General features: G+C 47.1%; 1 protein-coding gene and 1 long non-coding RNA gene across 6 annotated transcripts; both read left to right on the forward strand.

The window, feature by feature from the left end:
- Positions 1-9: 9 nt before the first annotated feature.
- Positions 10-1,672, forward strand: LOC146421791 (uncharacterized). Its single transcript, XR_014848464.1, has 2 exons — positions 10-160; positions 1,034-1,672. It is a non-coding gene; the product is annotated as an uncharacterized LOC146421791 (long non-coding RNA).
- A 4,233-nt stretch (positions 1,673-5,905) lies between these two features.
- Positions 5,906-27,327, forward strand: LOC146421792 (transmembrane protein 240). Of its 5 annotated transcripts, none has more exons than XM_085047061.1 (4): positions 5,906-6,041; positions 7,272-7,378; positions 18,588-18,796; positions 26,907-27,327. In XM_085047061.1, the coding sequence occupies exons 2-4, from the start codon at positions 7,287-7,289 to the stop codon at positions 27,053-27,055; spliced, it is 450 nt and encodes a 149-aa protein (XP_084903187.1). In that variant the 5' UTR covers positions 5,906-6,041; positions 7,272-7,286; the 3' UTR covers positions 27,056-27,327. The 5 variants fall into 5 exon arrangements, with proteins under 5 accessions (XP_084903187.1, XP_084903189.1, XP_084903188.1 ...); XM_085047063.1 differs by having other exon boundaries at positions 5,944-6,037; XM_085047062.1 differs by lacking the exon at positions 5,906-6,041 and adding an exon at positions 6,378-7,015 and having other exon boundaries at positions 7,237-7,378.
- The last annotated feature ends 221 nt before the right edge of the window (positions 27,328-27,548 follow it).

Raw genomic sequence — 27,548 nt, forward strand, 5'->3', positions numbered from 1 at the left:
ACCCCAAGTTTTGCTGTTGTGTTTTGTTTTGTTTTAAATAGATTTAAATTCCAGAGAGCAGGAGACATGTCAGCCAGTGCATGTGATCAACGTGGACATCCAGGATAACCACGAGGAGGCAACGCTGGGTGCTTTCCTCATCTGTGAGCTCTGCCAGTGTGTAAGTAGAGGAATCAGGACTGCTCAGGGCTTTGCTTAGTGCTCCAGAAAGATCCTGAACGTTGCAGTTTTTCAGTAAAATCCATGTCAGGATGGACATTTCCACATTCTGGTTATTTTCGGTGCAGTTGGGCAAATGGATTTTGGGCAAATGGCAAATGGATTTGCCCAAATGCTGTTGGGCAAATGGTTTCCAAAGTGAACTCCTTCTAAAGCAGCTGTAATTAGGTGGGATTTAAACATGAGAGTGGCATTCTGAATCCTGCTATCCCTAAAAACCATCCTGAACAGGTGTATTTTATTGTATTAAACTAAAAACTAAAATTAAAACTCGACGTGATGAGAGCAGAGGAAGGAGTTGTGTCCTTTCCCAGTGCCCAGGCTGAGGAGTTCACCCTCCCAGGCTGCTTTGACTGTGGGATGGTGAACTCCTCCTGTGGGATCTATTCTGGTCTGAAGTCCTTTCCAGATCCAAGGAACCTAAAGAGGGTTCAAGGAGTTGAAATTCCAGCCATCTGTTCCGTGTGGCTGCAGCTATTCTGGAGCTCGGTTTGTTGTCTGGGCAGGGAGGAGGGATGGTTCCTCCTCAACAGAACTCCTCAAGTGCCACTTGGGTGGGTTGGGATCTGCAGATCCACAGAAAGCAGAATATCTTTTGTGCTTTTTGTGCCAAATCTGTGCTTTTGGGACCTCTGGGAATCTCAGGGAAGTGCAATAAAGCACTTGGAGACAGCAGTGCAATACAAAGGTACAAAATTGGGTACAAAGTGCAATAAAATCCCCTTGGCCTGCTGAGTTAGATTTCCCAGTAACCCAAAATCCTGGGATTATTTCAGTTTTCTGCCTGGTTGCTCAGTCTCTTTTCCTCTTCCAGATACAACACACAGAAGACATGGAAAACGAAATAGATGAGCTGTTACAGGAATTTGAAGAGAAAAGTGGAAGGACTTTTCTTCATACTGTCTGCTTTTATTAAAGCACATCTGTCTCTTAGGCCTTAATACAGATGAGGGAAGCATGTGTTTAAAGTTCTGATTATACTGTATTTTCCTGGAAAATGAATATTGATCTTTTTTTTGTTTGTTTGTTTAAAAACTCCTTTTCAGTGTCTTTTTTTTTTTTTCAGGTATTCTGTCACAGGTAGGCAGAGATACTGGTTGGGCTTGTACATATGAAATGATTAAAAAGTATACACAAAGGCCACCTATTTAAAAATTTAAAAAATCAAGTTTTTCTTTAAATCCTACTTTAATTATTGCAAGTAGGTCTTTAATTATAAAGAGAATGTTTCTTAAATATAAGTTTATAATGTATTTTTTCCAGCTTTTGAATTTATTTTATTTCAGTTGTGCTTTTTTTTTTTTTTAATTTTAATGTGACAGAATGGCTGAACTCTGTGAGGATGTGAATGGAACGATGAAAAAATTGAATATCTGTATATTATTAGCTATGAAGTTGGAAGCATCCAATAAAAATAAAGAAACCTGTGAGTCTGTCTGTTTTCAAAATAGAAGCTGAGGAAGTGTGGCTGTTCTTTTTGAGGTAAGACATGGAATATTTGTGTGAGGTGAACGAGACTGCCAGGCTGTAACTGCAGTAGTCAAGCCCCACTGGATGTGTCTTTTCTAGGAAAATGGGGGCAAACTCCACTGTCAACAGAAATAATTCAAATTTGGGCTTTTTTTAACCAAAGTAGTTTTGAATGGAAGCATTTTCCTCCCTTACAGCGAAAGTAAACACAACTCAAACCCCAGAGATTGGGGATTTGTGTACAAACAGAGCAAAAGCTCCGAGTTCTGTCTGCTCAGACTGATCAAAGGGAAAACAAACCAAATCATTCCCCGTTCAGAGTGTGACTGCTAAAGTGGTGTTGCTTTCAGGCAAGGGAAAAAAAAAACCTTAAAAGTTGTTTTTTTTAAAAAGCACCTGTGAATGATTTGGAGCAAAGCAGGCTCTTTACAGCTGGGATACCTGAGGACAGCTTTGTAAACATCCTGTTGGAAGTGTTGGTGCTTCTGGCTTCTCTCATTCTGTCCCTGGCCTCTGGCAACTGACAAGAATTACCTAATTTTCCTTAACTTTAGTTGTTTTGCACGTGGAGGAATTTGCTGCCAGGATATTCAGTCCAGGCAAATATTCCCCCTCTGTGCAGTTTGTGGTGATGCTGCTCGACCTCTGTCAGGGAACACAAAAAAAACCACATTAAAGAGCATCATTTCGTGTTCCACACCTGGAAACTGCAAAGCCACGTTGGAAAATGCATTTTTTTTTGGCAGCTGCAGATGCTGAGGTCTGAGTCAAGCCCTCCAAGAAACCTTACACCTCTCCACCCCTGGGATCTGGGGGTTGGCTGTGCTAGTGGTGAAGCTTAGCCCTCTGCCAGCTCAATCCCTGTGCTGGACAGTGGCCAAATGGGTCAGTGCATCAGCCCTGGGTCCTGGGAATGTTTAATAACCTGGAATCACCTGTGCTGGGGGTTTTTTTGGTCTGTTAAAAGCACTTAAAGCAGAAATTCTGCGGAGGATGACGATCAGAACAAACGGGATGAGGAGCTGGAGCAGCAGCTGCGATGAGGTTTGCAGAGTTTGATTTCCAATCGTCTTCTCCTGTCCCGTTTTATTCCCAGAGATTCTGTGTTTGAAGGATTTCTGCTCCTCCTCGTTTGTCTGCCTGATAGCATCTCTTGTTTCCATGGGGATATTTGCAGCCAAAGGAAGGAGATGGTTCTGGAGTTGATCCCTTTAAAAAGATATTCCAAGCAAGCAGTGCTGAGTGCTTGGAGCAGAGTTTTGCTTCCCCAGCACCGAAGTTTTTCAGTGGCAAGGTGAAACTTGTTTGGAAATGTTTCCTGCTTTCAACTTCATTCATCCTATCCAGAGTTTTTGGTTGTTATTTCATTTTTTTTTTTGCAGAAAAAAACCCACACAGGATGTTTTAACTTGTGTTTTGTGTGTATGGAGATTTACAGCAGTTCTTTTCATGGGTTAATTAAAACTCTTGTCACATCACTTTTCATTTAACTGGAAGGTCACTGAAAAATTTATGATTTATAGAAATACTTTTTCTCCATATGCTTCATTAGCATTGAAATCCCCCCTGAAGCTCAGCTTATACAGGAAATTTATGGGGTTCTTGTCTTTGAGATACACACATTTACACATACAAAAATATATATGTGTAGGGATAAAAAACCTTCTGTGTCAAATTTCAAGAGAAACTTTAATTTAAAGTTAAATGGGACAAAGAATGTGGTTTTTCCTTCAAGAGCAGGGTGGGATATGAGTGTTTGTGTGCTCTTCCCTGTCCTGGAGACTGATGGATCAACTCTTGATGAGAATCAGTGCTGAAAGATTCCTTTTCAAAGTCTGGAGTTGCTTTCTCCCTCTTTAGTGGAGAGAAGCAGGGAAGGATTCCCACCCTGTGAACACAGACTGAATAATGAGAATTTCTGCTCTCAGGGAGAATTCCCAGCTATCTGGGCTATTCCCCCAATTTCCATAGGGCGGGCAAAGGTGGCTTTAAAATGCAGATTCCTCTCCAAACACAGCGATTGGGTTTTGTCAGCCCTTCTCTGGCTTTTTTGACTTTCTGTGGAAAGCTGGATAGATTAAAGAATGGCATCTATGGAAGTGTGAAGTTCTGCTCTCTTGCTCTGGGATGTCGATGCTGCTCCTGTTGGGGGCAGATTTTGCCAAGGGTTTTCTGGGGTTTCCATCCCTCTGCAAATCCCAGCTATTAGCACAGCCCTGAGCACTCCTCCTTTGGAGTCTCTTTCACCTGAGTGTCCCTTGGTTTTGTGTCTTTGCTTGTGGTTCTTGAGACCTTCAGAACATCCTGAACATCCTTCTTTCTCTCAACAACATCAGCACATCTTTCCAAGGGGTTCATGTACATAAAAACTGAGGATTCTGGTGATTTTCTCCCTCTGTACTGCTGGTGTCTTATTGCTGAAGTTATGTTCCTGTTGAGGAATGCAGACAATGCAATCTGGTGGGATTGCTCAAGAACATTGACTGGGGAACAGGAGAAACTTCAGTCCCACAAAACTCCCCGAGAGTTTCTTCAGACTGTTCCCTGCTGTGATTTTATTTGCCTGTGACTTTAGAAACGCTTTTGTTTTCCACAGCCGGCAGAGTAAGCAGCTGCATCCTCTCCGAGCTCTGCATATCGATGGCAAAATCCACTTCTGAGCTCGAAAAGAAGTGGAAGCAGCTCAGGGCAGAGGGTTGGGCAGGATGCAGCAAGAGGTGCCTTCCCATTCTTGCTGCTCTTTTGCATGAAGAGCCTGGCTTGTCAAATGTTTCATGTGTGTGGTTTAATTAAAAAAAAAAAAAAAAAATTAAAAAAAAATCTGCAACGCAATCTGTGCTCTACTTTGAGGACACCATTTAGTGATTTTAATTGTGTGACAGTATTTTGGTATTTTCAATACCCAGTAGTAGGTTAATGACTGTTCCTTGAAGAATGGAGTTTATATAACACAAGTCATTACATAAGGAGGCTGATTGTGGCCTGAGGAGCTGAAGGAAAACAAATATGCAAAAATGCAAAACCCAACACCGGCAAACTCTGCTTTGGTGACCCTGAGAAGGATGAAAAAAGGAAGACTTTGGTTCTAGCGAGGAGAAGCTCGCCGTGAGGAAGGCTGAGGGCTGCGAGCTGAAGGCACTGCAGGACATCAAGCAAAGCTGCCATGCTTTTCCCACGTGGAGGCTGGAATTGCTTCGTTCTTCCACTGGCTCACTGGAAAAGCAACAACAACCAAACAAATCGAAAATTCCTGGCTGGGCACTTTTCATTTTCCCAGAAGCTCCTAAACGTGGCTCGAGTTGGAGTGACCAACAGCACGGTGAGACAAAGCCGTGGAGATCCTGAGCATAGCGCTGTCCTTCACCTGAGGGTTTGGTCGATGGGACGAAGTTCTTCTGCACCATCCCAGCTTCTCCCGGGGGGCCAAGAGCAGGGAGGGTTTGCAGGAGAGGTGGGATTTGCTCCCTGCTCCGAGGAGAGCCGGGCACCTGCTGCCTCCCTGGGGTGTCCTTTGGGTGCTGCGGGGTGCGGGGCAGGGATGGAGCGGAGCAGAGAAAAGGGAGGCTGTGCCGAGGGTTCGGAGCGCGGGGTTCTCACCCAGGCACTGTCCGCACTGCCCACACCCCCAGCACTGCCCGCACCCCGGACTGCCCGCATCTCCAACACTGCCCGCACCCCCTGACTGCCCACACCACAGCACTGCCCGCACCCCTGGCTGCCCGCACCCCCGGAATGCCCGCAGCCCGACACTGCCCGCACCCCCTGACTGCCCGCACTGCCTGCACCCCTGGCTGCCCGCACCCCGGCACTGCCCACACCCAGTACTGTCCGCACCCCTGACTGCCCGCACCCCCTGACTGCCCGCACCCCCTGACTGCCCGCACCCCGCACTGCCCGCACCCCCAGCACTGCCCGCACCCCCGCACTGCCCGCACTGCCCGCACCCCCGCACTGCCCTCACCCCAGCACTGCCCGCACCCCAGCACTGCCGGCACTCCCCGCACCCCGCACTGCCCGCACTGCCCGCACCCCCAGCACTGCCCGCACCCCGCACTGCCCGCACCCCCAGCACTGCCCGCACTGCCCGCACCCAGCACTGCCCGCAGCCCGGCCCGAGCGAGGTCAGGGGTCCCGGCGGGGCCAAACCCGCGGGCGGCCAGACGGGCCGGGGCCGACCCCGGGCGGAGGAAGGGCGGGGTGAGGATGGCGTGTGGCACTCGAAACGCGGCCAAGCGCCTCTGCCGGGGCTCCGCGTGCGGCTGCGGGGCGGGGGGAGCCCCGCAGGGCCGGCCCGCAGAGCTGCCGCCGCCGCTCGCCATGAGCCGCTCCCGGAGCAGCGCCTCCCCACGTAGGTAAATGCCCGGGGTGGGGAGGGGGCGGCCGGCGCTGCCTGGGCGCATCTTCCCCCCCGCTGCATCCCGCATCCCTCCCCTGCATCCCGCATCCCTCCCCCGAGCGGGGCCGGCCGGCGGCGCGGAGCCACCCGCGCCCGGGAGGGGCTGGGCTGGGGGCTGCCGAGCCGAGCCGAGCGAGCGGCGGGGACAGCGCAGCCCCGAGCCGGGAGGGTTTGTGGGGCTGATTTTTGGGGGGGGTGAAGGTGGGCGCGGTGATTTGGGGGCTGGGGTAATATTTTTTTTTTAATTTTTTTTTTTTTTTGGCGATTTTTATTTTCGGCGCTCGGCAGCGGGGATGATTTTGGGGAGGGTCGGGGGAGAGGATGCGATGAGGCTCCCCCGGCGTGGGTGATTTTTTTGCAGCCTGCCTCCTCCTCCCCCAGCCTCCCCCCCCAGCCCGGGTTTGGCTGCCTCGCTTCCCAGTTGCTGCATGAAGGCTGTGCTTGTAGCGGCGGGTGCCCGCTCCCGGAGCCGCGCACCCTCCGCCACCGCGGCCGGGGGGAGCCCGGGGCCAGCGGCGGAGGTGGAATTACCATTTTTTACAATATCTTTCCATTTTAATTTTTTTTTTCATTTTCAATTTTTAAATTTTTTTTAAATTAATTTTTTTTTTTTTTTTTACCTGTCACCTTCGTCCTAGAAAAATAAAAAAATAAAGCGGGCAGGGGGCTCGGGAGCCCGCGGCATCCCCGGCACGGGGGAGTGCGTGTGTGTGCGCGGGGGGCGCCCCGCCGCCCCGCCGCCCCCCGCCGCACCGCAGCGTGCGGGCAGCGAGCGCGATGCGCCCCGCGCTCGGCTCTGCGGAATAGCGCGGCCGCCGCTCGCCCTCCGCGGGCTGGGGGCGCCGGGACCCGACCGCTGCCCATTGCCTATTGATGTCCATGAATGCAAACACCATGATTTTCATGATCCTGGGCGCCTCTATCGTTATGGTAAGAGATTTTTGCTTCTCTCCCTCCCCTCCATCGTCACCCCCCCCCCCTCCCCGCACACACACCCGCCACCTTCCCCCCGCACTGTCCCTCCGCCTGAGCACCTCTGTGTGTGTGTCTGCATGCCCGTGTGCCCCACCGACCACCCGAGATTCTTTTCTTGATGACTGCTTCAGTCTCTGGCAATCAAACTAGAGTCAATGTTTTATTCCATCATCCAGAGTTGACCAGATGCCTTGGTTGTGGGCTCTTACAGGCAATAGCTTGCTTGATGGACATGAATGCGTTGTTGGACAGATTTCACAATTACATCCTACCGCATCTGAGAGGGGAAGACCGAGTTTGTCACTGCAACTGTGGAAGGTGAGTTCCCCGCAGAGCATCTTCCCTCCCCCAGCCCCTTCCCACCTTGCCTCCCCGGGGAGCTGGTGGCCAGCGACAGGCAGAGCTGGCTGGGCTACCATTTTTGCATTCTGGCTGTGTCTCACCTTCCCTCCTGCATGAAGAGGAGCCGGGGTGGGGGGGTGGGGGGTGTTGGGTTTATTTTTTCCCGGAAGAAGAGTTTTCCGTGGGTTTGGAAGTCCATTTTTCCTTTGTGTGCGTGTTTGTGCAGAGGCATTCCGGAGCCCTGCGAAAGTGAGCAACTTGGATTGGAACGGTTGTCGTTTCGAAATGCCTTTGTTGTTGGGCTGGGCTGTGATGTTTTCCCAGCCCGTTCGTGGTCTGGGCGTTGCAGTCGGTGGCTGTGTGGTTTAGAAATGGAATGGGGTTTGGAGGAATGAGAGGAACCACGTCCAGGCCGGGATAGAGTCACTATCTGCCGCCTAGGACAGAGTCACTTTGAGGCTGTGCAACCTTTGATCAGATTTGAATTTTCCGTGGCTTTTCCCCCGCTGGGAGTTGTGATGCTGCTGGACACAGATGGAGGAGGCTGGGCTGTGTTTTTGGGTGAGCCAGGAGCGCTGGGATGGCTGCTGGGCCGGGAGAGCTGCCTTTGCTGTGCACAAGTTTATGACTGGACAAATCCCTGCCTCTCCCCACGGCTCTTGGGAACTCTCCATCCTCCCAAACAACATCGCTCTTGGGTGTAATCCCCGAAGTGCTCAGCTTGAAGCTGCTGCTCCGGAACCTCTGCTCAGGCCTGGAGCTGAGCTCTGGGGAGGTGAATTTCCCCCTGTCTCAGTGGGACTGCTGCTGGTGATCCTCATCCCTCCTGTGCCTGGTTACTCACCGCCTGCGGGAGACTTTCTTGCCTGTGGGGGAGGCGAGCAGCGTGAGGCTGTGCCAGCCAAAGGACACGCTGGGAGAGCCCTCCCTTGTCACATCCAGCGCTCAGATGTGAGCTCCACTCCTCCTGGAGCTCCTCTGGAGCCAGCTGCATCCTGTCACCCGGGCGGCACGTCCCCCCGTGGCCCTGGAGCTGCGATGTGCTTCGCCTGGTGAAGAGAAGCTGCTTTGCCCTTCCTGCCACCCTGCCTGCCGCCCCGAAGGTGAGCAGGGCCTTCCTCCCCTCGGCTCCTCCTCAGCCTCGTGTGACAGAGCGGCAGGGAAGGGACCAGGACACCTCCAGGCCCGGGGATGTGGCAGCAGCCTTAGCACCTCGGGCAGCTCCCTGCTGAGGTCAATTCGAGAGACTGTGGGTAAAAAACATCCACAGCGCCTTCAACTTGGTTTTGGCAAGCATTTGCGTTTCCTTAGCTAATTTTTTTTTTTTTTTGAGCCCTTCTGATGTTTTGCACTAGTTTAGGAGTTTTTCTTTGCTTCTTCCAGCAGTTTCTCTTTTTACTCATCACAGCTCAGTTCAGTGGTGGTGAAAAGGAGCTGCTGGTAATGGATTTTGGCGTTTGGAGTGGTTGAGGAGGGTCAGGTCTCGCTGGTGGCTTGGCAGAGTGTCCCTCCTGCCCGGGGCTGAGAAGGTGGCAGTGCCACCCCTCTCTGCTCTCTCTGTGTGTGCAGAGATGCTGCTGAGGCAGATAAATCAGCCATGGCACTCTCTGCAGACCTCTCTGGGTCATTTCTTCGAAAGTGCACAAACCAGCTTCCAAACCGAGCCTGGCTGGGAGAGGAGGCAAAAAAGCAAAGTTTATCTCTTGCCTCGGGTACGTGGAAGCAATGGCTCTTGCCAGCAGAAGCAGCACTCGAGCCTCTGCTCCTGAGTTTGGCTCCAAAATTCTCCTGCCTCGATGGAGGAACTTCCTGCTGAATCCTCCTGTGCTGAGCTCTGAGCTCTGAGCTCTGCCCTGCTGCCCCAGCACCAGCTTGGGGCATTTTTAAAAACGATTTAAAGGCATTTAAAGGATGCCTTTGTCCTCTCTGCTGGCTGTCCAAGAGCTCTGAGCAGGCAGGGCTGTGGCCTGGAGCTTCTTGTCAGCACTGCTAGCAGGGCTTGATGAAGAACTTAATTTGCCAAGAAGCAAAGGGAGTCCTTGGAGGAGGGAGCTGGCTGCAGTTCAGGGTGTTGCGGGGAGGAATGGGGAGAAAAAGTAAATGTTGCAGAAATGGGAAGGAAGGAGGGATTGGAATGAATGAAGATTGATGTGCAGTGGGCTGAGCTGCTGCAATTAATGATTTCCCTCCTGCCCCAGCCGCGGTCGCAATGTCAGTCAGACCCAATAATTCATTCAGAAATGTTTTCCTTCCCACTCTGCCAGCCTGGATTCTCCTTCCTCAGGCCGGCAGAGTGGGTCTCCTCCCCGGGAATTCTCCAGCTTTGGGCACAGCAGGATGTGCTCCCCGGGAGGAGCTGCAATGTGCCCTGAGCTCGTGTCCCTCGGAGGGGCTGGGACTGTCCCCAGGGTGGTGGCTGTGGGCAGGGAGGGCTGGCTCTGTGTCACAGCCCAGGTGTGCTGGTGGCCGTGGGGCTCTGAGCTCTGCCAGGCTGTCCTCAGTGCATCCCCAGCCTGCCCTGGCCCTGGGGTGAGGTCTGGCTGTGTTTCCAGCCCCACCTGAGGAGTCCCTTGCTCCTGTCCCATTTCTGCTCCATCCAGGGGTGGCTGGCACCCCGGGTTGGTCCTGGGGGAGGCTGGCAGGCAGCAGCAGGAGCCACAGCCAGAGGTGCCCCAAGCTCTGGCCACGTTCTGGGGACTCTGGGGTCACTGGAGCCACCCAGGGGCATGGCCAGCAGGGCTGGCTGCTCCAGCTGCCACCTCAAAGAGCTCTTCAGACCCTCGGAGGAGTGGCTGGCTCTGTCCCTGTGTCAGGGATGTGCCTTTCTGCCTGTCCTCCCCTCCATGGGACACTGACCCAGAAGGTCCCAGGACAAGTTCAAGCAGTTCTGTATATATATATATATATATATATATTTTTTTTTTTTTTAATTTTTGGTCGTGTTTCTAAGCATTCAGTGTGTTTGCAGTGACTGGGGACAGTCCAGACCCTGGGGAAGAACACCAGCCCCACCTCCAGGTGCTGCTGGAGGCTGATCCCCACCTCACCCTTCCCTGTGGCACCAGGGCCACCAGGGCTGCAGTTTGTCACTTCACGCCAGGAGCAAGGGAGCAATTTGCTGAGACAAGAAGGGCTGGGAGGTGTTTTTGAGTCTGTGACATCAGCTGGGAGCTGTGACTGGGAGGACCAGGAGGGAGCTGGTGCCACCTGTGTTGTGCAGGGCTGGAGCCCTTGGGGGTTTTTCCCAGAGTGTTTTCCCAGAGTGTTTTCCCAGTTTCCTCCAAGAGGGACCTGGGGCTGCCTGGAGCTGCTCCTGCTGCTCCACATTTGCATCCTCTGAGTGCCACTGAGCTGCTGTTCCCAGTCTGAGTGACCCTGGGCTGGCAGTGCCTTTGTCACCGAGTGTCCCCTGGCCTCTGAGGGGTGGCTGATGTCCTCCCCTGGGCAGGTGAGGTGTCACCCTGGGGCTGGGCTGGGCTTTTCCACTCAGCTGTCACCAACAGAGCCGAGGAGGGCAGAGCTGCCAGCACCCCCGGGCCTTGGGATGAATCCACAGCTGGGAAAACTCTCCTGCCACCGTTGGGAAGTGGGGATGGAGTGAGAACGTCAGCAGAGACAGAGCTGGCCCTGCCACCTGGAGCTGAGCCTGCTGTGGGGCTGGCTGTGACAGGGACAGCTCCTCTCCTCACATCTGCCTCCGGGCTGCTGCAGGGAGAGGTGACAGCCGAGGGGTGACAGCCGAGGGGTGACAGCGAGGGGTGACAGCCACGCCTTGGCTCCTGTTGAGCAGGAATGTGGCTGCTGGAGCAGATCCCTGGGGGAGCTTGGCACTCTCCACCCTCAGCATGTGGAGGCAACCAGCCTGTCCAAATCGCCGTGCCTGAGCTCAGGCAGCCTCCCTGGGAACGTGGCTGTCCCCAGGGTGTCCCCAGGGAGGGGACAGTGCGGGACTGCAGGGTGCAGCGCTGCCCTGGTCCGAATTTCTCCCTCCCAGCCAGCAAAGGGTCCTCTCTGGAAGCAGAGCTGGCGGCGGATCAGGAGCTGGGTGATGTCATGCAAAGGAAAAACACCAAAGGGCGTCCGTGCAGGAGGCAGGGTGAGCCGGAGGGGAGAGATGACACCTGAGCGGGGCAAGGAGCCGCCAGAACAGCCCGGGGGGCTCACGAGCTCCCGTCTGGGCAGCGCAGGGACCTCCGGAGCTCAGGCGTGGATCCTCCTCGCCACTGACCTTCGCAGTGACCTTGGCCGAGCCTTTCCCTCGCAGGAATGGTCTGTGGGAAGGGCTGGGAGCAGCGGCAGCCTGCGGCAGGGCTGGGGGCTCAGCCAGCCCCGGGCGGCTCCTCCTGCCCGAGGGATGCTCCAGGGGCTGATCCAGGCGGGGAGAAGGGCTGGAGCTGTCCTGAGCAAGGAGATCCTGCACTGGGATGTGTGCTGGGATCGCTGGGGAGGGTGGCACTGCTGGCAGGAGGGACACGAGGGACATTTCCCCTCAGTTTCCTCCTCTCCCAGCCACTCCGGGAAGGTGATCAAAGCTCTCCATCCCCAGCCCCTCCGAGGATGTGCTGAGAGCTCTCTTTGCCTGGTTCGGGGAGCAGCAGGACTTCCCGGGCTCCTGGCAGGGGATGTTCCCACCCGGATGGGCACCAGGGAGATGTTGTCACCTGTGCCGCGGTGTCACCACCCTGGCGTGCGGCTGGGAAGGGCTCTGCCATGCTCGGGGTGCCGGAAAAGGGCTGCAAGGTCAGGCAGGGCTGCAGGACAGGGAGGGTCTGTTTCCCCAAATAGATCAGCCTCTGTTTCCCCAAATCCTGCTGCGGCTGGGGAAGGGTTTGGTCCAGCCGGGATGTGGCAGCTGCAGCGTGAGGCCGGGAGATGTGACGTGTGTCACTGTCACAGCCGGGCTGAGCCATCCCCGTCCCCATCCCCGTCCCTATCCCGCCCCATCCCTGTCCCCATTCTGTCCCCACCCCGTCCCCACCCTGTCTCCATCCCTGTCCCCATCCTGTCCCCATCCTGTCCCTATCCCTGTCCCCATCCCTGTCCCCATCCCATCCCCATCCCATCCCCATCCCTGTCCCCATCCTGTCCCCATCCCATCCCCATCCCAATCCCCATCCCTGTCCCCATCCTGTCCCCATCCCCATCCCTGTCCCCATCCTGTCCCCATCCCCATCCTGTCCCCATCCTGTCCCCATCCTGTTCCCATCCCTCTCCCCATCCTGTCCCCATCCCATCCCCATCCCTCCCATCCTGTCCCCATCCCCATCCCTCTCCCCATCCTGTCCCCATCCCATCCCCATCCCGCCCCCATCCTGTCCCCATCCCCATCCCTGTCCCCATCCTGTCCCCATCCCGTCCCCATTCCCAGGGCACCGGGCGCTGTGGGAAGCGCAGGCAGCTCTGAGCTCTGCCCCTTTCCAGCCACCCCCGTGGGTTTCCCGAGGCTCCGAGCCGGGCTGTGGCTGCAGCAGCCGCCGGCGCTCACACAAGGTCACCGCAAGGGACAATAGCGCTGGGGGCAGCCCGGCGGAGCCGCTCGGAGCAGGAGAGGAGGTTTTCCCCTTTGTCACAGGCTGGGGATGGGGACAGGGATGTCACAGCTCGGGCACAGACACACACACTCACACCCCGCGCTCCCTTCGTCGGGCAGCGTCGCTTTGTCCCCTGAGCCGGGTGACAGCAGATCAGCCTCTCGCCAGCCCCTCCTGCTGCCAGGAGTTCGTGGCCTGAGCTGTGGTGGCGTTTCTGTCCCCATCCTTGCTTCCTGCGGAAGCTCCAGCACGGCCAGGGTGGGGAGAGCTCAGGATGGTCTGCGAGGGTGGCACAGCTGGATGGGCACAGCTGGATGGGCACAGCTGGATGGGCACAGCTGGATGGGCACGGGAGGGGAGGTGGCACAGGGTTAACCTGGCACCAGCTGGAGCTGCCCAGGAATTGACCCTCAGGTTATTTGGTACATCCTTTTTTTGTAAATAAACACGGACAGGACATGGTTTGGCTGTTGAGGACCTCATGTGACACAACTGTCACAGAGAGTTGTGTCACACCCACTCTGGCCAGGGGCTGAGGTGATGCCAGGCTGAAGGAGGTTTGTCTCTGAAGAAGGTTTTTGGTCTCTGAAGGAAGTTTTTGGTTTCTGAAGGAGATTTTTGGTCTCTGAAGGAAGTTTTTTTTCTCTGAAGGAGGTTTTTGGTCTCTGAAGGAGGGTTTTGGTTTCTGAAGGAGATTTTTGGCCTCAGAATGAGGTTTTTGGTTTCTGAAGGAGATTTTTGGTCTCAGAAGGAGATTTTTGGTCTCTGAAGGGGGTTTTTGGTCTCTGAAGGAGGTTTTTGGTCTCTGAAGGAGGATTTTTTCTCTTCCCCAAAGGGCTTTGGTTGGTGCAATGAGCCCTGCCCTGATGAGCCCCAAACTGCTGCCCAGCCCTGTCTGCCCTCCCTGGCAGTGCCCTGCAGGAGCTGCCAGGGCTTTCCTGTCCCCACACCCTGCTCAGCTCAGAGGTGACACATTCCCTCGCTGGGTTTGGTCCCCAGAGCCACCCAGGGCACGTTCCAGTTCCCAAATCCCCAGGGAGCTGGTGGGGACCCTGCTCCTTTGTCACTATGAATAACTCGCTGTGCTGATGTGGCAAGGTCTGATTTCCTCCTGGAACATCCCCAGGGGGCTTCAGCAGAAACAGAAAGTCGTGGGGTTCTGTCCCTGCTCACATTTCAGTCCTGTTAAGGCAAGGAGGGGATGAAATTCCCTGCAGCTCAGCTCTCCCAACTGTTGCAACAGCAGGAAAAATTCACCTTCCCTGGACTCTGCTAAACTCCTTCCAGAAAACTCCACAGAGTGGAAATGCAGCTCTGGGATTTTCTCTGTGTGGGATTGTTCTGGTGACTCAAAGTTCCCAAAATCTGGAAGGTTGCAGAGCCTCAGGTGCTTTCCTGGGGAGCTTTAGTGTCAGGAGGCTTTTCTTTTGAGGGAATTTGCTCCTGGGATCCAAACTTTGATTTCTGGTACTTGGCTGGTTGAGTTTCCTCACCCAGACTGGTCAAAGGTTTCACTTTCTGTTGGATTTGTGCTGCTCTGCCCTGGGGGGTTCAGGTGACACAGCACAGGTGACACTGCACAGGTGACACAGCACAGGTGACACTGCACAGGTGACACTGCACAGGTGACACAGCACAGGTGACACACAGCCATGCAGAGGACACACAGCCCAGCCCTGCCAAGGAAATTCCATTCTGGATCTCTCCAAGCAGCCCAGGTTTTGGGAGGGCTTTGGGGATCTTTGGGCTGTGGCTGTGCTGCCAGGAGCAAAACGGAGGGAGTTGGGGACCAGCCAGGTGTCCCTGTGTCATGGAGGTGTGTGTGCAGGGATTTGGGATGCATGGAATGTGGGAGGGGTGTGTGCAGGGATTTGGGAAGTGTGGAATATGGGATGTGTGTTCAGGGATTTGGGAAAGATGAACATGGGAGGTGTGTGTGCAGGAATTTGGGATATATGGGAGATTTGTGTGCAGGGATTTGGGAAGTGTGGAATATGTGTGCACAGGGATTTGGGAATGATGGAATATGGGAGATGTGTGCAGGGATTTGGGATGTATGGAATATTGGAGATGTGTGTGCAGGGATTTTGGAATGATAGAATATGGGAGATGTGTGTTCAAGGGTTTGGGAATGATGAACATGGAAGGTGTGTGTGCAGGGGTTTGGGAAAAATGGAATATGGGAGATATGTGTGCAGGAATTTGGGAAAGATGGAATATGGGATGTGTATGCAGGGGTTTGGGAAGTGTGGAACATGGGAGATGTGTGTGCAGGGATTTGGGATATATGGAATATGGGAGATGTGTGCACAGGGATTTGGGAATGATGGAATATGGGAGATGTGTGTGCAGAGATTTGGGAATTATGAACTTGGGAGATGTGTGTTCAAGGATTTGGGAAAGATGAACATGGGAGATGTGTGCAGGGATTTGGGAATGATGGAATTTGGGAATGATGGAATATGGGATGTGTGTGTAGGGATTTGGGAAGTGTGGAATATGTGCATGCAGGGATTTGGGAACGATGGAATATAGGAGATGTGTGTGCAGGAATTTGGGAATGATGGAATTTGGGATGTGTGTGCAGGGATTTGGGAATGATGAACATGGGAGGTGTGTATGCAGGGATATGGGATATATGGAATATGGAAGGTCTGTGTGCAGGGATTTGGGAATGATGGAATATGGGAGATTGTACACGGATTTGGGAATGGTGAACATTGGAGATGTGTGTTCAAGGATTTGGGAAAGATGAACATGGAAGGTGTGTGTGCAGGGATTTGGGATACATGGAATATGGAAGGTCTATGTGCAGGGATTTGGGAAGTGTGGAATATTGGAGATGTGTGCACAGGGATTTAGGAATGATGAGCACTGGCAGCTCTGCACTCACGGGAACTGTCCCATCCCCTTTTGGGCTGCTCTCCCTCGCACATCCTCACCCCCTGGACTTTCCCAGGGGCAACTCCCTGCTCCCAAACCCTCCAGCATGACCAGTCAGGATCAGGGCTGCCCTGAGCCACCAGAGCTGCCATCCCCCATCCCTTCCCAGCCTGGTCCCTCCTGCAGGGTGCCATTGGGGTCCGGAGGAGCTGGAGAGCTCTGCCCACCCCAGAACCTTTCCCAGCCCCATCCCAGCCCCATCCCAGCTCACCCCGAGCGCTGCCTGCCGTGCAGGTGTCCCCATTAAGCCCTGGCTGAGATTAGGGCTGTTTTCAGAAGGTTCCTTTGAGTGGAGGTTTGTTTGTGTAAATATTTGGACGTTTCTCAGGCGTGATTATCCAGCAACCTGCACCTCATGAATATTCATGCCTTGCCTCCTCTCCTCGCCGAGTGGGAGCTGGGCTGTGCCTGGGGGAGGGACAGGACAGCGTGCTGGGGACACTGGGCAGCGCTGGGACACCCCCTGACCCCCGGACTGGGAGCACTGGGGAGCAGCCAGTGCCGGGATGGTGGTGCTGGAGGGTGAGTGGGGCTGTGCATCGCCTGGGTGGCTCTGTGGTCACTCCTGGGGCAGGGACAGCACCGCCACTGTCCACTCTGGGTGAGGCTGGGCAGCCTGGGGCTCCTGGGGAGGTGCAGAGCTGGTCAGAAGGAGTTGTGACCCATTTATGCCCCATTCCTGCCCTTTAGAAGGTGCAGAGCTGTCCCAAGCAGGTTTGGAAGATCCAGAGAGGAGCTGTACCCCTTTTTGCCCCATTCCTGCTCTTGGGAAGGTTCAGAGGCTCTGGAGGGGAGTTGTGCCCCATTCTTCCCCCATTCCTGCTCCTGGGAAGGTGCAGAGCTGTTCCAAGCAGGTTCAGAGGTTCTGAAGAGGAGTTGTGCCCCTTTTATCCCCCGTTTCTTCTCCCAGGAAGGTTCAGAGCTGCTCTGGAGGGGAGCTGTGCCCCTTTTATCCCCATTCCTGCTCTTTGGAAGGTTCAGAGCTGTTCTAAGGAGGTTCAGAGGTTCTGGAGAAGATCTGTGCCACTTTTATCCCCATTCCTGTTCCTGGGAAGGTGCAGAGCTGTTCCAAGCAGGTTCAGAGGTTCTGAAGAGGAGTTGTGCCCCTTTTATCCCCATTCCTGCTCCTGGGAAGGTGCAGAGCTGTTCTAAGGAGGTTCAGAGCCTCCAGAGAAGATCTGTGCCCCTTTTATCCCCCACTCCCAGATCCTCCCACCCCACAGACCCCCCAAACCCTTTCCCTGCTCATCCCCTCTGCTCATCCCCGCCAGCCTGGTTTTTCCTGCTCCACACCTCCCTCACTCCAGCCCTGCCATTTCCCTGCTTTGCCCAAAGCTTTTCAGCTCCATCCCAAGCTTGCTCTCCATCACCTCACAGCAAAAACGAGCCCAATCCCCCTCCTGGCACAGCATCTCCAAAAGTGGGAGTTTTGGGAAGTTTTGGAGCTGACAGAGCTGCTCCTTCCCCCCTGCAGGAGTTTTTCCAGCTTCTCCCATGCTGGGAGGGATTCTTGCTGTTTGCTCCAGGCAGGAGTTGCTGGAGAAAAACCCCAAATCAGCCTGGTCAGGGAGCAGGAGAAGCTGAGGTGGTTTTGGAGCTGGTGGGACTTTTCCAGGGGGGGAGAGGAAAATCCTGAGAGCTGCAGCAGGAATTCCTGGCTGTGGTGCTGGAGGAGCAACCCAGGCAGGTTTTCATCCATTAAACATGTAAAAATCTGTAAATTCTGCTGCGGGAGGGACAGCAGCCTCATTTCCCTGAGGGAGAGGGACATGGAGCAGCACTTGGGGACATCCACAGGGCAGGGACAGGACGGCTGTCCCTCCTCCAGGGGGATGGCAGTGGTGGCACTTCCAGGGCCACCCAGCAGCATGGCTCTGGTGGCTTCTGCCCCCAGCCTGTCCCCTCTGCACCTCGGGGTGACCTCGTGCTGTCCTCAGTCTTGTCTTCCGATGATGAGCTGTGGCAGGGATGTGACAGGATTTTTGTGCTTTCCTCCTTTTTGTGCAGCACAGAAAGCCAGGACAGCCCTGCAGCTCTGCAGCTCCCAGGGATGGAGGTGGGAAGAGGGAAAAAAGGTGTTGGAGCAGCTCTGGCCATCCTGGGAGGGTGGAGAACATGATCTGCTCCTCTGATTCTTTAGGATTTTGGCTTCTGTATTTTTCGTGTATTTGTAATCCTGTGATTCTCTAGTGTGTAACTCTGGGCTCCATATAGGGTGCTAAGCTAATTTCTCTCGTTTTTTGACAAAACAATTCCTCTCCAAGCCCAAAACTCAAGGACACCTCACTGTCTCAGGCCCTGAGATATGTAAACAACAGTGAATTAATTGGGGGAGCAATCTTGGAGTAATTGACTGAAGATGTAATTGGAGGATTAAACCTCAATATGGAAATGGGCAGAACTTATAAAATATGAAAAACCTGTGAGCTGATAAACAACTTATAAAGTATAAAAAACCTGTGACATTATAAAAAACTCATAAAGTATGAAAACCCCATAACCTGCTGTCCATTTTGGGTGTAGGCCCTGGGTAGGCTCTGTCTGCCCTAAATGCACCTGAAGTCCCTTCAGTAAATTTAACAGCTTTTAATTTATTTATTTTATTTTATTTTTAAATCTCTTAATTTTGCCCAGCCTGTTTGAGTTCAACCCCTCAAGGCATCACCTCCCCACTGATTTTTTTCCCCCCACATTTCTGTCCCCTGCCCCAGGCATCACGTCCACTATGTCATCCCTTACGACGGGGACCAGTCGGTGGTGGACTCCTCGGAGAACTACTTTGTGACTGACAATGTAACCAAGCAGGAGATTGATCTGATGCTGGGACTTTTGCTGGGCTTTTGTATAAGCTGGTTCCTGGTGTGGATGGATGGAGTTCTGCACTACGCCGTGCGGGCTTGGAGGACCAGCCGACGGTATGGTGAGTGTTGTTCCTCCTCCTGCTCTCCCCTCCAGCCCTGGTGGTGCCTAAAATGCTGGTAAAAAAAATTTTTGAGATGCAGATAGGCAGTATAGGAAAAGGGTATTGGTTTGGTTTGATAGGATCTCAGGTGCACCACGATGAAAGGAGAGCGATGAGATCACTTGTTTTATTAATTTAATTAATTTAAATTAATAAATTAATAATGAATAATAATTTAATTAATTTATGGACCTCACCAATTAGCATACTTATGTAAAATTCCCCAATAAGAAGCTTAACAAATGAAGTAATTTTGCCCTTTTTCTAATTATCTCTCCCCAAAAAGGTTACACCTTACTTTACAAAAACATGTCCCAGTGATGAGAATCTGTTCAAGGTTGGTGCCTCATGTTCTTGAGATTGTGGAGATTGTTTTGTCTTCTCCAAAGAATTCTGAGCAAGGCTGGAGTACAAGGGTTATGAACATGTGGGGCTGAGATATAGGGAGTGAAAGTACAGGAATGGGGAAGGGTAAAAAGGATATAAAAAGAGTATAAAAGTATAATGGAAAAGGACAAAAAACCCATCAGGCATCACTGGGAGCTGGGAAAGGTCAGCCTGGGGCTTTGTTCCATGGGGATTTGGCATAGATCTGGACAGGGATATCCTAGTTCTCTTTATCCTAAGAGTTGGGCTTGGTGGGTCACTCCTGGCTCAGGATATTCTGTGATTCTGTGATGCAAGAATGACAAAATCTGGCCAGGGATATCCCAGCTCTCTTTATCTTAAGAGCTGGGCTTGGTGATCATCATGGGTCATTCCCAGTTCAGGATATTCTGTGATTCAAGAACAACAGAATCTAGCCAGGAATATCCCAGCTCTCTTTATCCTAAGATTTAGGCTTGATGATTCTCATAGGCCACTCCTGGCCCAGGATATTCTGTGATTCTGTGATTCAGGAATAACAAAATCTGACCAGGGACATCCCAGCTCTCTTTATTTCAGGAGTTGGACTCTGTGATCCTCATGGGTTGCTCCCAGCTCAGGATATTCTATGATTCTGGAATTACAGAATTTTCTGGATTAATATGTGATTCAGGAATAACATATTGATGTGATTCAAGAACAACAGAATCTGGCCGGGAATATCCCAGCTCTCTTTATCTTAAAGAGCTGGGCTTGGTGACCATCATGGGTCACTCCCAGCTCAGGATGTTCTGTGATTCTGTGATTTAAGAATAACAGAATTTGACCAGGAATATCCTAGTCCTCTTTATCTTAAGAGTTGGACTTGGTGATTATCATGGGTCACTCCTGGCTCAGGATATTCTGTAATGCAAGAATAACAGAATCTAGCCAGGGATCTCCCAGCTCTCTTTATCCCAGGAGTTGGACTCTGTGATCTTTGTGGGTCACATCCAGTTCAGGATATTCTGTGATTCAAGAATAACAGAATCTGGCCAGGGATATTCTAGCTCTCGTTACCTCAGCAGTTTGTCTTGGTGATCCTTGTGGGTCATTCCCAGCTCAGGATATTCTGTGATTCTGTGATCGAAGAATAACAGAATCTGGCCAGGGTTATCCCAGCTCTCTTTATCGCAGGAGTTGGACTCTGTGATCATCATGGGTCACTCCTGGCTCAGGATATTCTGTGATGTAACAACAATAGAATCTGGCCAGGGTTATCCTAGCACTCTTTATCCTAAAAGTTGGACTCAGTGATCCTCGTGGGTCACTCCCAGCTCAGGATATTCTGTGATTCAACAATAACAGAAGCTAGCCAGAAATATCCTAATTTTCTTTATCCTAAGAGTTGGACTCTGTGATCCTCGTGGGTCACTCCCAGCTCAGGATATTCTGTGATTCTGTGATGCAAAACCAACAGAATCTAGCCAGGAAAATCCTAATTTTCTTCATCCTAAGAGTTGAAATCGATGACCCTCATAGATCAGTCCCAGCTCAGGATATTCCATGACTCTGTGACTCAGGAATAACTGAATTTGGCCAGGAATATCCTAATTCTCTTTATCCCAGGGGTTGGGCTCAGTGATCCTCGTGGGTTGTTCCTAACTCAGGATATTCCACAATTCTGTGATTGAAGAATAACCTGGAGCTCCTTCCTGATGGAAGAGATTTCTCCAAGTGGAAAAATATCCCATTGGTGTGGCAATTCTGTGGGCAGAATGTCTTCAGGCAGGACCAGAATTCCCCAGAAAGATCTGGATTCCCCAGAAAAATCTGAATTTTTTCTCTTCAGGCAGGACCAGAATTCCCCAAAAAATCTGGATTTCCCAGAAAAATCTGGATTTCCCAGAAAAATCTGGATTTTTTTTCTTCAGGCAGGACCAGAATTTCCCAGAAAAATCTGGATTTCCCAGAAAAAGCTGGATTTTTTTCTCTTCAGGCAGGACCAGAATTTCCCATAAAAATCTGGATTTCCCAGAAAAATCTGGATTTCCTGGAAAAATCTGGATTTTTTTCTCTAGGCAAGACCAGAACTCCCCAGAAAAATCTGGATTTCCTCAGAAAAATCTGGATTTCCCAGAAAAATCTGGATTTTTTCCTTCAGGCAGGACCAGAATTCCCCAGAAAAATCTGGATTTCCCAGAAAAATCTGGATTTTTTTTCTCTAGGCAAGACCAGAATTCCCCAGAAAAATCAGGATTTCCCAGAAAAATCTGGATTTTTTCTCTTCAGGCCAGACCAGAATTCCCCAGAAAAATTTGAATTTCCCATAAAAATCTGGATTTTTTTTTCTTCAGGCCAGACCAGAATTCCCCAGAAAAATCTGGGTTTCCCATAAAAATCTGGATTTCCCAGAAAAATCTGGATTTCCTGGAAAAATCTGGATTTTTTCTCTTCAGGCTGGACCAGAATTCCCCAGAAAAATCTGGATTTCCCAGAAAAATCTGGATTTTTTTCTCCAGGCAGGACCAGAATTCTCCAGAAAAATCTGAATTTCCCAGAAAAATTTGAATTCCCCAGAAAAAATATGGATTTTTTTCTTCAGGCAGGACCATAATTCCCCAGAAAAATCTGGATTTCCCAGAAAAACCTGGATTCCCCAGAAAAATCTGTATTTTTCCTTAGCGGGCAGATGCAGAGCAGCCTGGCTGTGTAACCCTGTGACACTGTGGTGACAATGACAGACATCACCGGTGCCAGCTGAGGTCCCCCAGCCTCACAGCTGGCCAGATGTGGAGAAGTTTCGTTCAGCCCCACGGGGAAAAGGGTTGGGCAGAACTGCCAAATTTGGGGGAAATGAAAATCCCAAATTCCCACCCTGAGAAGGACCAAATTGTTCCTTTCTGCCCCATTTTTTGCCTCATTTTCCTCCCTCAGCACAGACTTGAATATTTGGAGGAGGAAAAAAAAAAAAATGATAGAAAAAATATTAAATTAGGGAATGACTTGAAATTCCCTCAAATTCCCTACAAATCTCCTGTTAAACCCACAGCTCAGAGCAAAAGGAGAAAAAAGCAGGAGAAAGATTTATCTCAGAAAAAATCCCAATTAGGGAAGTGGACTTTGTAAAAAACTCCGATTAAAAAAATGATATTAATTTCCCATTATTCTTTTATTAATTTCCCATTATTTTTTATTAATTTCCCATTATTCTTTCTTAATTTCCCATTATTCTTTTATTAATTTCCCATTATTTTTTATTAATTTCCCATTATTCTTTTATTAATTAATTTCCCATTATTCTTTTATTAATTTCCCATTATTCTTTTATTAATTTCCCTTTTTTTATTAATTTCCCATTATTCTTTTATTAATTAATTTCCCATTATTCCTTTATTAATTTCCCACTATTCTTTTATTAATTAATTTCCCATTATTCTTTTATTAATTTCCCATTATTCTTTTATTAATTTCCCATTATTCTTTTATTAATTTCCCATTATTTTTATTAATTAATTTCCCATTATTCTTTTATTAATTTCCCATTATTCTTTTATTAATTTCCCTTTTTTTATTAATTTCCCATTATTCTTTTATTAATTTCCCATTATTCTTCTCCAGTCCCCAGCAGCAGTTTCTGAGTCAGGACTCTCCCGAGGCTGAAATTATCCAAATTTTCCAGGGAGATTTCAGCCAATTTTGGGGCTCCTGAGTTCCAGCAGATTTTGGGGGGAGATGTTTCTCCAGAGCTGGGCAGGGAGTGGAATTATCACTTGTGAATTTTAGTAATTCACACCCTTTTGTTTTTAGTAATTAATTTAGGATTTTGGCTAATTGATCTCTTTTGGTTTTTTTTTTTCACTTCCTTGTGTTTACCTGTTTTAAGGTATTTATTTTATATAATAAATATATAATATGAAATATATATATTATAATATATAATAAAATATATGGTATAATACAATAAATATATAATATATAACATTATAAATATATAATATAACAACATAACATAACATAACATAATATAATATAATATAATATAATATATAAATAATATAATATTATAATATAATATATAATATTACAAAAATATAATATAATATAATATAATATAATATACATATAATATAATATACATATAATTTATTTTATATAATAAATACCTATTTAAGGTATTTACTTAATAAATATTATTTTAATAATAATATTTAATAAATACCTGAAATAGGTTTTGCTATTATATATATTGCCTATTTTAAGAAAAGCTTGGCCAATGAAAAATCAAAAAAGATATAAAAAAAGATATCTTAGTGAATTTTAGTAATTCACACCCTTTTATTTTTAGTAATTAATTTAGAATTTTGGCTAATTGATCTCTTTTGGTTCATTTTTTTCCACTTCCTTGTGTTTGCCTGTTTTAAGGTATTTATTTTATATAATAAATATATGATAAATATAGAATATAATATATATTATAATAAATATTATAATAACATATAATCTATAATATTATAAATATATAATATATAAATAATAAAATAATATAATATAATCTATAATATTATAAATATATAATATAATATAATAAATATATATAATTTATTTTATATAATAAATACCTTATATGAAATATATATATTATTATATCATAAAATATATGATATAATATATATTATAATAAATATATAATATGTAATATAAATAAATAATATAACATAACATAACATAATATGATATAATATAATATAATATAATATAATATAAATAATAGTATAATAGTATAATAATATATAATATTATAAATATATAATATAATATAATATAATATATATATAAAATTTATTTTATATAATAAATACCTATTTAAGGTATTTACTTAATAAATATTATTTTAATAATAATATTTAATAAACACCTTAAATAGTTTTGCCTATTTAAGGTATAAAATTTACTTATTTTAAGAAAAGCTTGGCCAATGAAATATCAAAAAAGACATCAATGAAATATCAATGAAATATCAAAAAAGATACTTTTTTATTCAAACCAACGATGCAAACGAGTGATTTGAAGGGCAACAAGCAGGGAAAAATTTGGTTTTTTGTGGAACAAATCTAAAATTTGAGTAATTTCCCCTTCTGGGGTAAGAAATGGGAGACAGGGGCAGAAAAAATCCAAATTTTGCACTGGAAGAGTCACTCAGCAGTGACTCAATGTCACAACTCAGGGTTGGTTCCAATGACCTGCAGCTCCTTCCTGGTGATGGATGAGATTTTTTATAAAATAGAAAATATTCCAGAGGAGCTCAGAAATCACCTTGGGGTGGAAAAAATGGAAAATGTTCAGGGAAATGGTTGGCAGTTGAGATGTTGCTGCAGGGAAAGATTTCCGGGCTGAGGGATGAATTAATGGGTAAAAAATGGGTTAAAAATGGGTAAAAATAGGTAAAAAATGGGTAAAAAATGGGCAAAAAATGGGTAAAAATGGGTTAAAATGGGTAAAAAAATAGGTAAAAAATGGGTAAAAAAATGAGTTAAAAATGGGTAAAAAATGAATTAAAAAGTGGTAAAAATGGGTAAAAAATGGGTAAAAAATTAATTAAAAATGGGTAAAAAATGGGTAATAAATAGGTAAAAATGGGTTAAAAATGGGTTAAAAATAGGTTAAAAATGGGTAAAAAATGGATAAAAAATGGGTAAAAAATGGGTAAAAAAATGAGTTAAAAATAGGTAAAAATAGGTAAAAATGGGTAAAAAATACGTAAAAAATGGGTTAAAATATGGGTTAAAAATGGGTTAAAAATGGCTAAAAAATGGGTAAAAAATGAGTTAAAAATGGGTAAAAAATGAGTAAAAAGTGGGTTAAAAATGGGTTAAAAATAGGTAAAAAATTGGTAAAAAATGGATAAAAAATCGGTTAAAATGGGTAAAAATGGGTAAAAATGGGTAAAAAATGGGTAAAGAATAGGTAAAAATAGGTAAAAAATGGGTAAAAAATAGGTTAAAAATGTGTTAAAAATGGGTAAAAAATGAATTAAAAATGGGTAAAAAATGGGTCCAAAATTGGTTAAAAATGGGTTAAAAATTAATTAAAATGGGTAAAAAATGGGTAAAAAATGGGTAAAAAATGGGTTAAAATGGGTAAAAAATGGGTTAAAAAATGGGTAAAAATAGGTAAAAAATGGGTTAAAAATGGGTAAAAAAAGGGTAAAAAATGGGTAAAGAATGGGTAAAAAATAGGTTAAAAATGGGTAAAAAAATGAGTTAAAAATGGGTAAAGAATGGGTAAAAAATAGGTAAAAAATGGATTAAAAATGGGTAAAAAATTGGTAAAAAATGGGTTAAAAATGGGTAAAAAAGGGTAAAAAATGGGTAAAAATAGGTAAAAAATGAGTAAAAAATAGGTAGAAAATGGGTAAAAAATGAGTTAAAAATGGGTAAAAATAGGTAAAAATGGGTTAAAATATGGGTTAAAAATGGGTTAAAAATGAGTTAAAAATGGGTAAAAAATGGATTAAAAATGGGTAAAAAATGAGTAAAAAGTGGGTTAAAAATGGGTTAAAAATGGGTTAAAAATAGGTAAAAAATTGGTAAAAAATGGACAAAAATAGGTAAAAAATTGGTAAAAAATGGATAAAAAGGTTAAAAATGGGTTAAAAAATGGGTTAAAAATGGGTTAAAATGGGTAAAAATGGGTAAAAAATAGGTAAGAAATGGGTAAGAAATGGGTAAAAAATAGGTAAAAAATGGGTTAAAAATGGGTAAAAAATAGGTAAAAATGGGTAAAAATGGGTAAAAAATGTGTTTAAAATGAGTAAAAAAGGAATTAAAAATGGGTAAGAAAATGAGTTAAAAATGGGTAAAAAATAGGTAAAAATGGGTTAAAAATGGGTTTAAAATGGGTAAAAATAGGTAAAAAATAGGTAAAAAATGGGTTAAAAATGGGTAAAAAATGAATTAAAAATGGGTAAAAAAATGGGCAAAAATATGTAAAAAATGGGTAAAAATGGGTAAAAAAGGAATTAAAAATGGGTAAAAAATGAATTAAAAATAGGTAAAAAATTGGTAAAAAATGGGTTAAAAATGGGTAAAAAAGGGTTAAAAAATGGGTAAAAAATGGGTAAAAATAAGTTAAAAAAATGGGTAAAATAGGTAAAAAATGGGCAAAAAAATGAGTAAAAATGGGTAAAAAATAGGTAAAAATGGGTTAAAATATGGGTTAAAAATGGGTAAAAAATGGGTAAAAATGAATTAAAAATGGGTAAAAAATGGGTAAAAATAGGTAAAAAATGGACAAAAAATAGGTAAAAAATTGGTAAAAATGGATAAAAATGGGTTAAAAATGGGTTAAAAATGGGTTAAAAATGGGTAAAAATGGGTAAAAAATTGGTTAAAAATGGGTAAAAATGAATTAAAAATGGGTAAAAATAGGTAAAAAAAGGGTTAAAATAGGTAAAAAATAGGTAAAAATGGGTAAAAAAGGGTAAAAATGGGTAAAAATGAATTAAAAATGGGTGAAAAATGGGTAAAAAATAGGTAAAAATAGGTAAAAAATTGGTAAAAAATAGGTAAAAATTGGGTAAAAATAGGTTAAAAAAAGGTAAAAAATGGGTAAAGAATGTATTAAAAATGGGTAAAAAATGGGTTAAAATGGGAAAAAAATGAGTTAAAAATGGATTAAAAACAGGGGACTCACCTCTCCCCTTCTCCTCCCTTCCTCGCAGACAACTCCTGGTCTTGGCTCCCGAAATTTTGTAACTTGAAGGAGCTGCGGAAACGTCACCACCGGCAGTACGAGGAAGCCACCGGCAACATGGTGCACATCAAACAGAAGCTCTACCACAACGGCCACCCCAGCCCACGGCACCTCTGAGCGACACCTCCCCTCCAGGGACCCAACCGGACCTTTTTTTGGGGCTCTTCCTCCTCGAGGGGGAAAAAAAATTTCCTCTGTTTGCTCCCCCCGAAGCTGGCAGAGGAGAGGATTTTATGGATTTGTTGGTTTATCCCCCTGGGGTTGGAGAGAAGCTGCACAATTTAAGCCAGTGCTGGATGCTCCTCGGCCAAGACGTTGCACTGTGGTCCACGTTTTGTGGTTGGATTTGTGTATATATGTAAAAAAAAAACCCAAAAAAAGGGAGAAAACTGACCAAAAAAAGCAAAAAAAAAAAGAGAGAGAGAAAAAAAGAGATTTGCATTATACTTTCAAATTCCCCCCTTTTTTTTCCTGCTGGGATGGAGGTGGGACAAGAAGAAGAGGATGCAGAGTGTCTCATCCAGGAGCTCAAGCAGGAGTTGGTTTGCTCTGCTGTGTCCCTAGAATGGTCACAGGTTTGCCTGGGGACTGGGAAACCATCAAAATCCTG

The sequence above is a fragment of the Lichenostomus cassidix genome, unplaced genomic scaffold, assembly GCF_008360975.1.
Source record: "Lichenostomus cassidix isolate B80296 unplaced genomic scaffold, HeHo_3.0 HiC_scaffold_801, whole genome shotgun sequence".
NCBI lineage: Eukaryota > Metazoa > Chordata > Aves > Passeriformes > Meliphagidae > Lichenostomus > Lichenostomus cassidix.

Coding starts and splice junctions, on each gene's coding strand:
- LOC146421792 (XM_085047059.1), top strand. CDS start 7,179: ATGACTGCTTCAGTCTCTGGCAATCAAACTAGAGTCAATGTTTTATTC. Junction 7,379..18,587: donor TGTCACTGCAACTGTGGAAG/GTGAGTTCCCCG, acceptor CCCCTGCCCCAG/GCATCACGTCCACTATGTCA. Junction 18,797..26,906: donor GAGGACCAGCCGACGGTATG/GTGAGTGTTGTT, acceptor CCTTCCTCGCAG/ACAACTCCTGGTCTTGGCTC.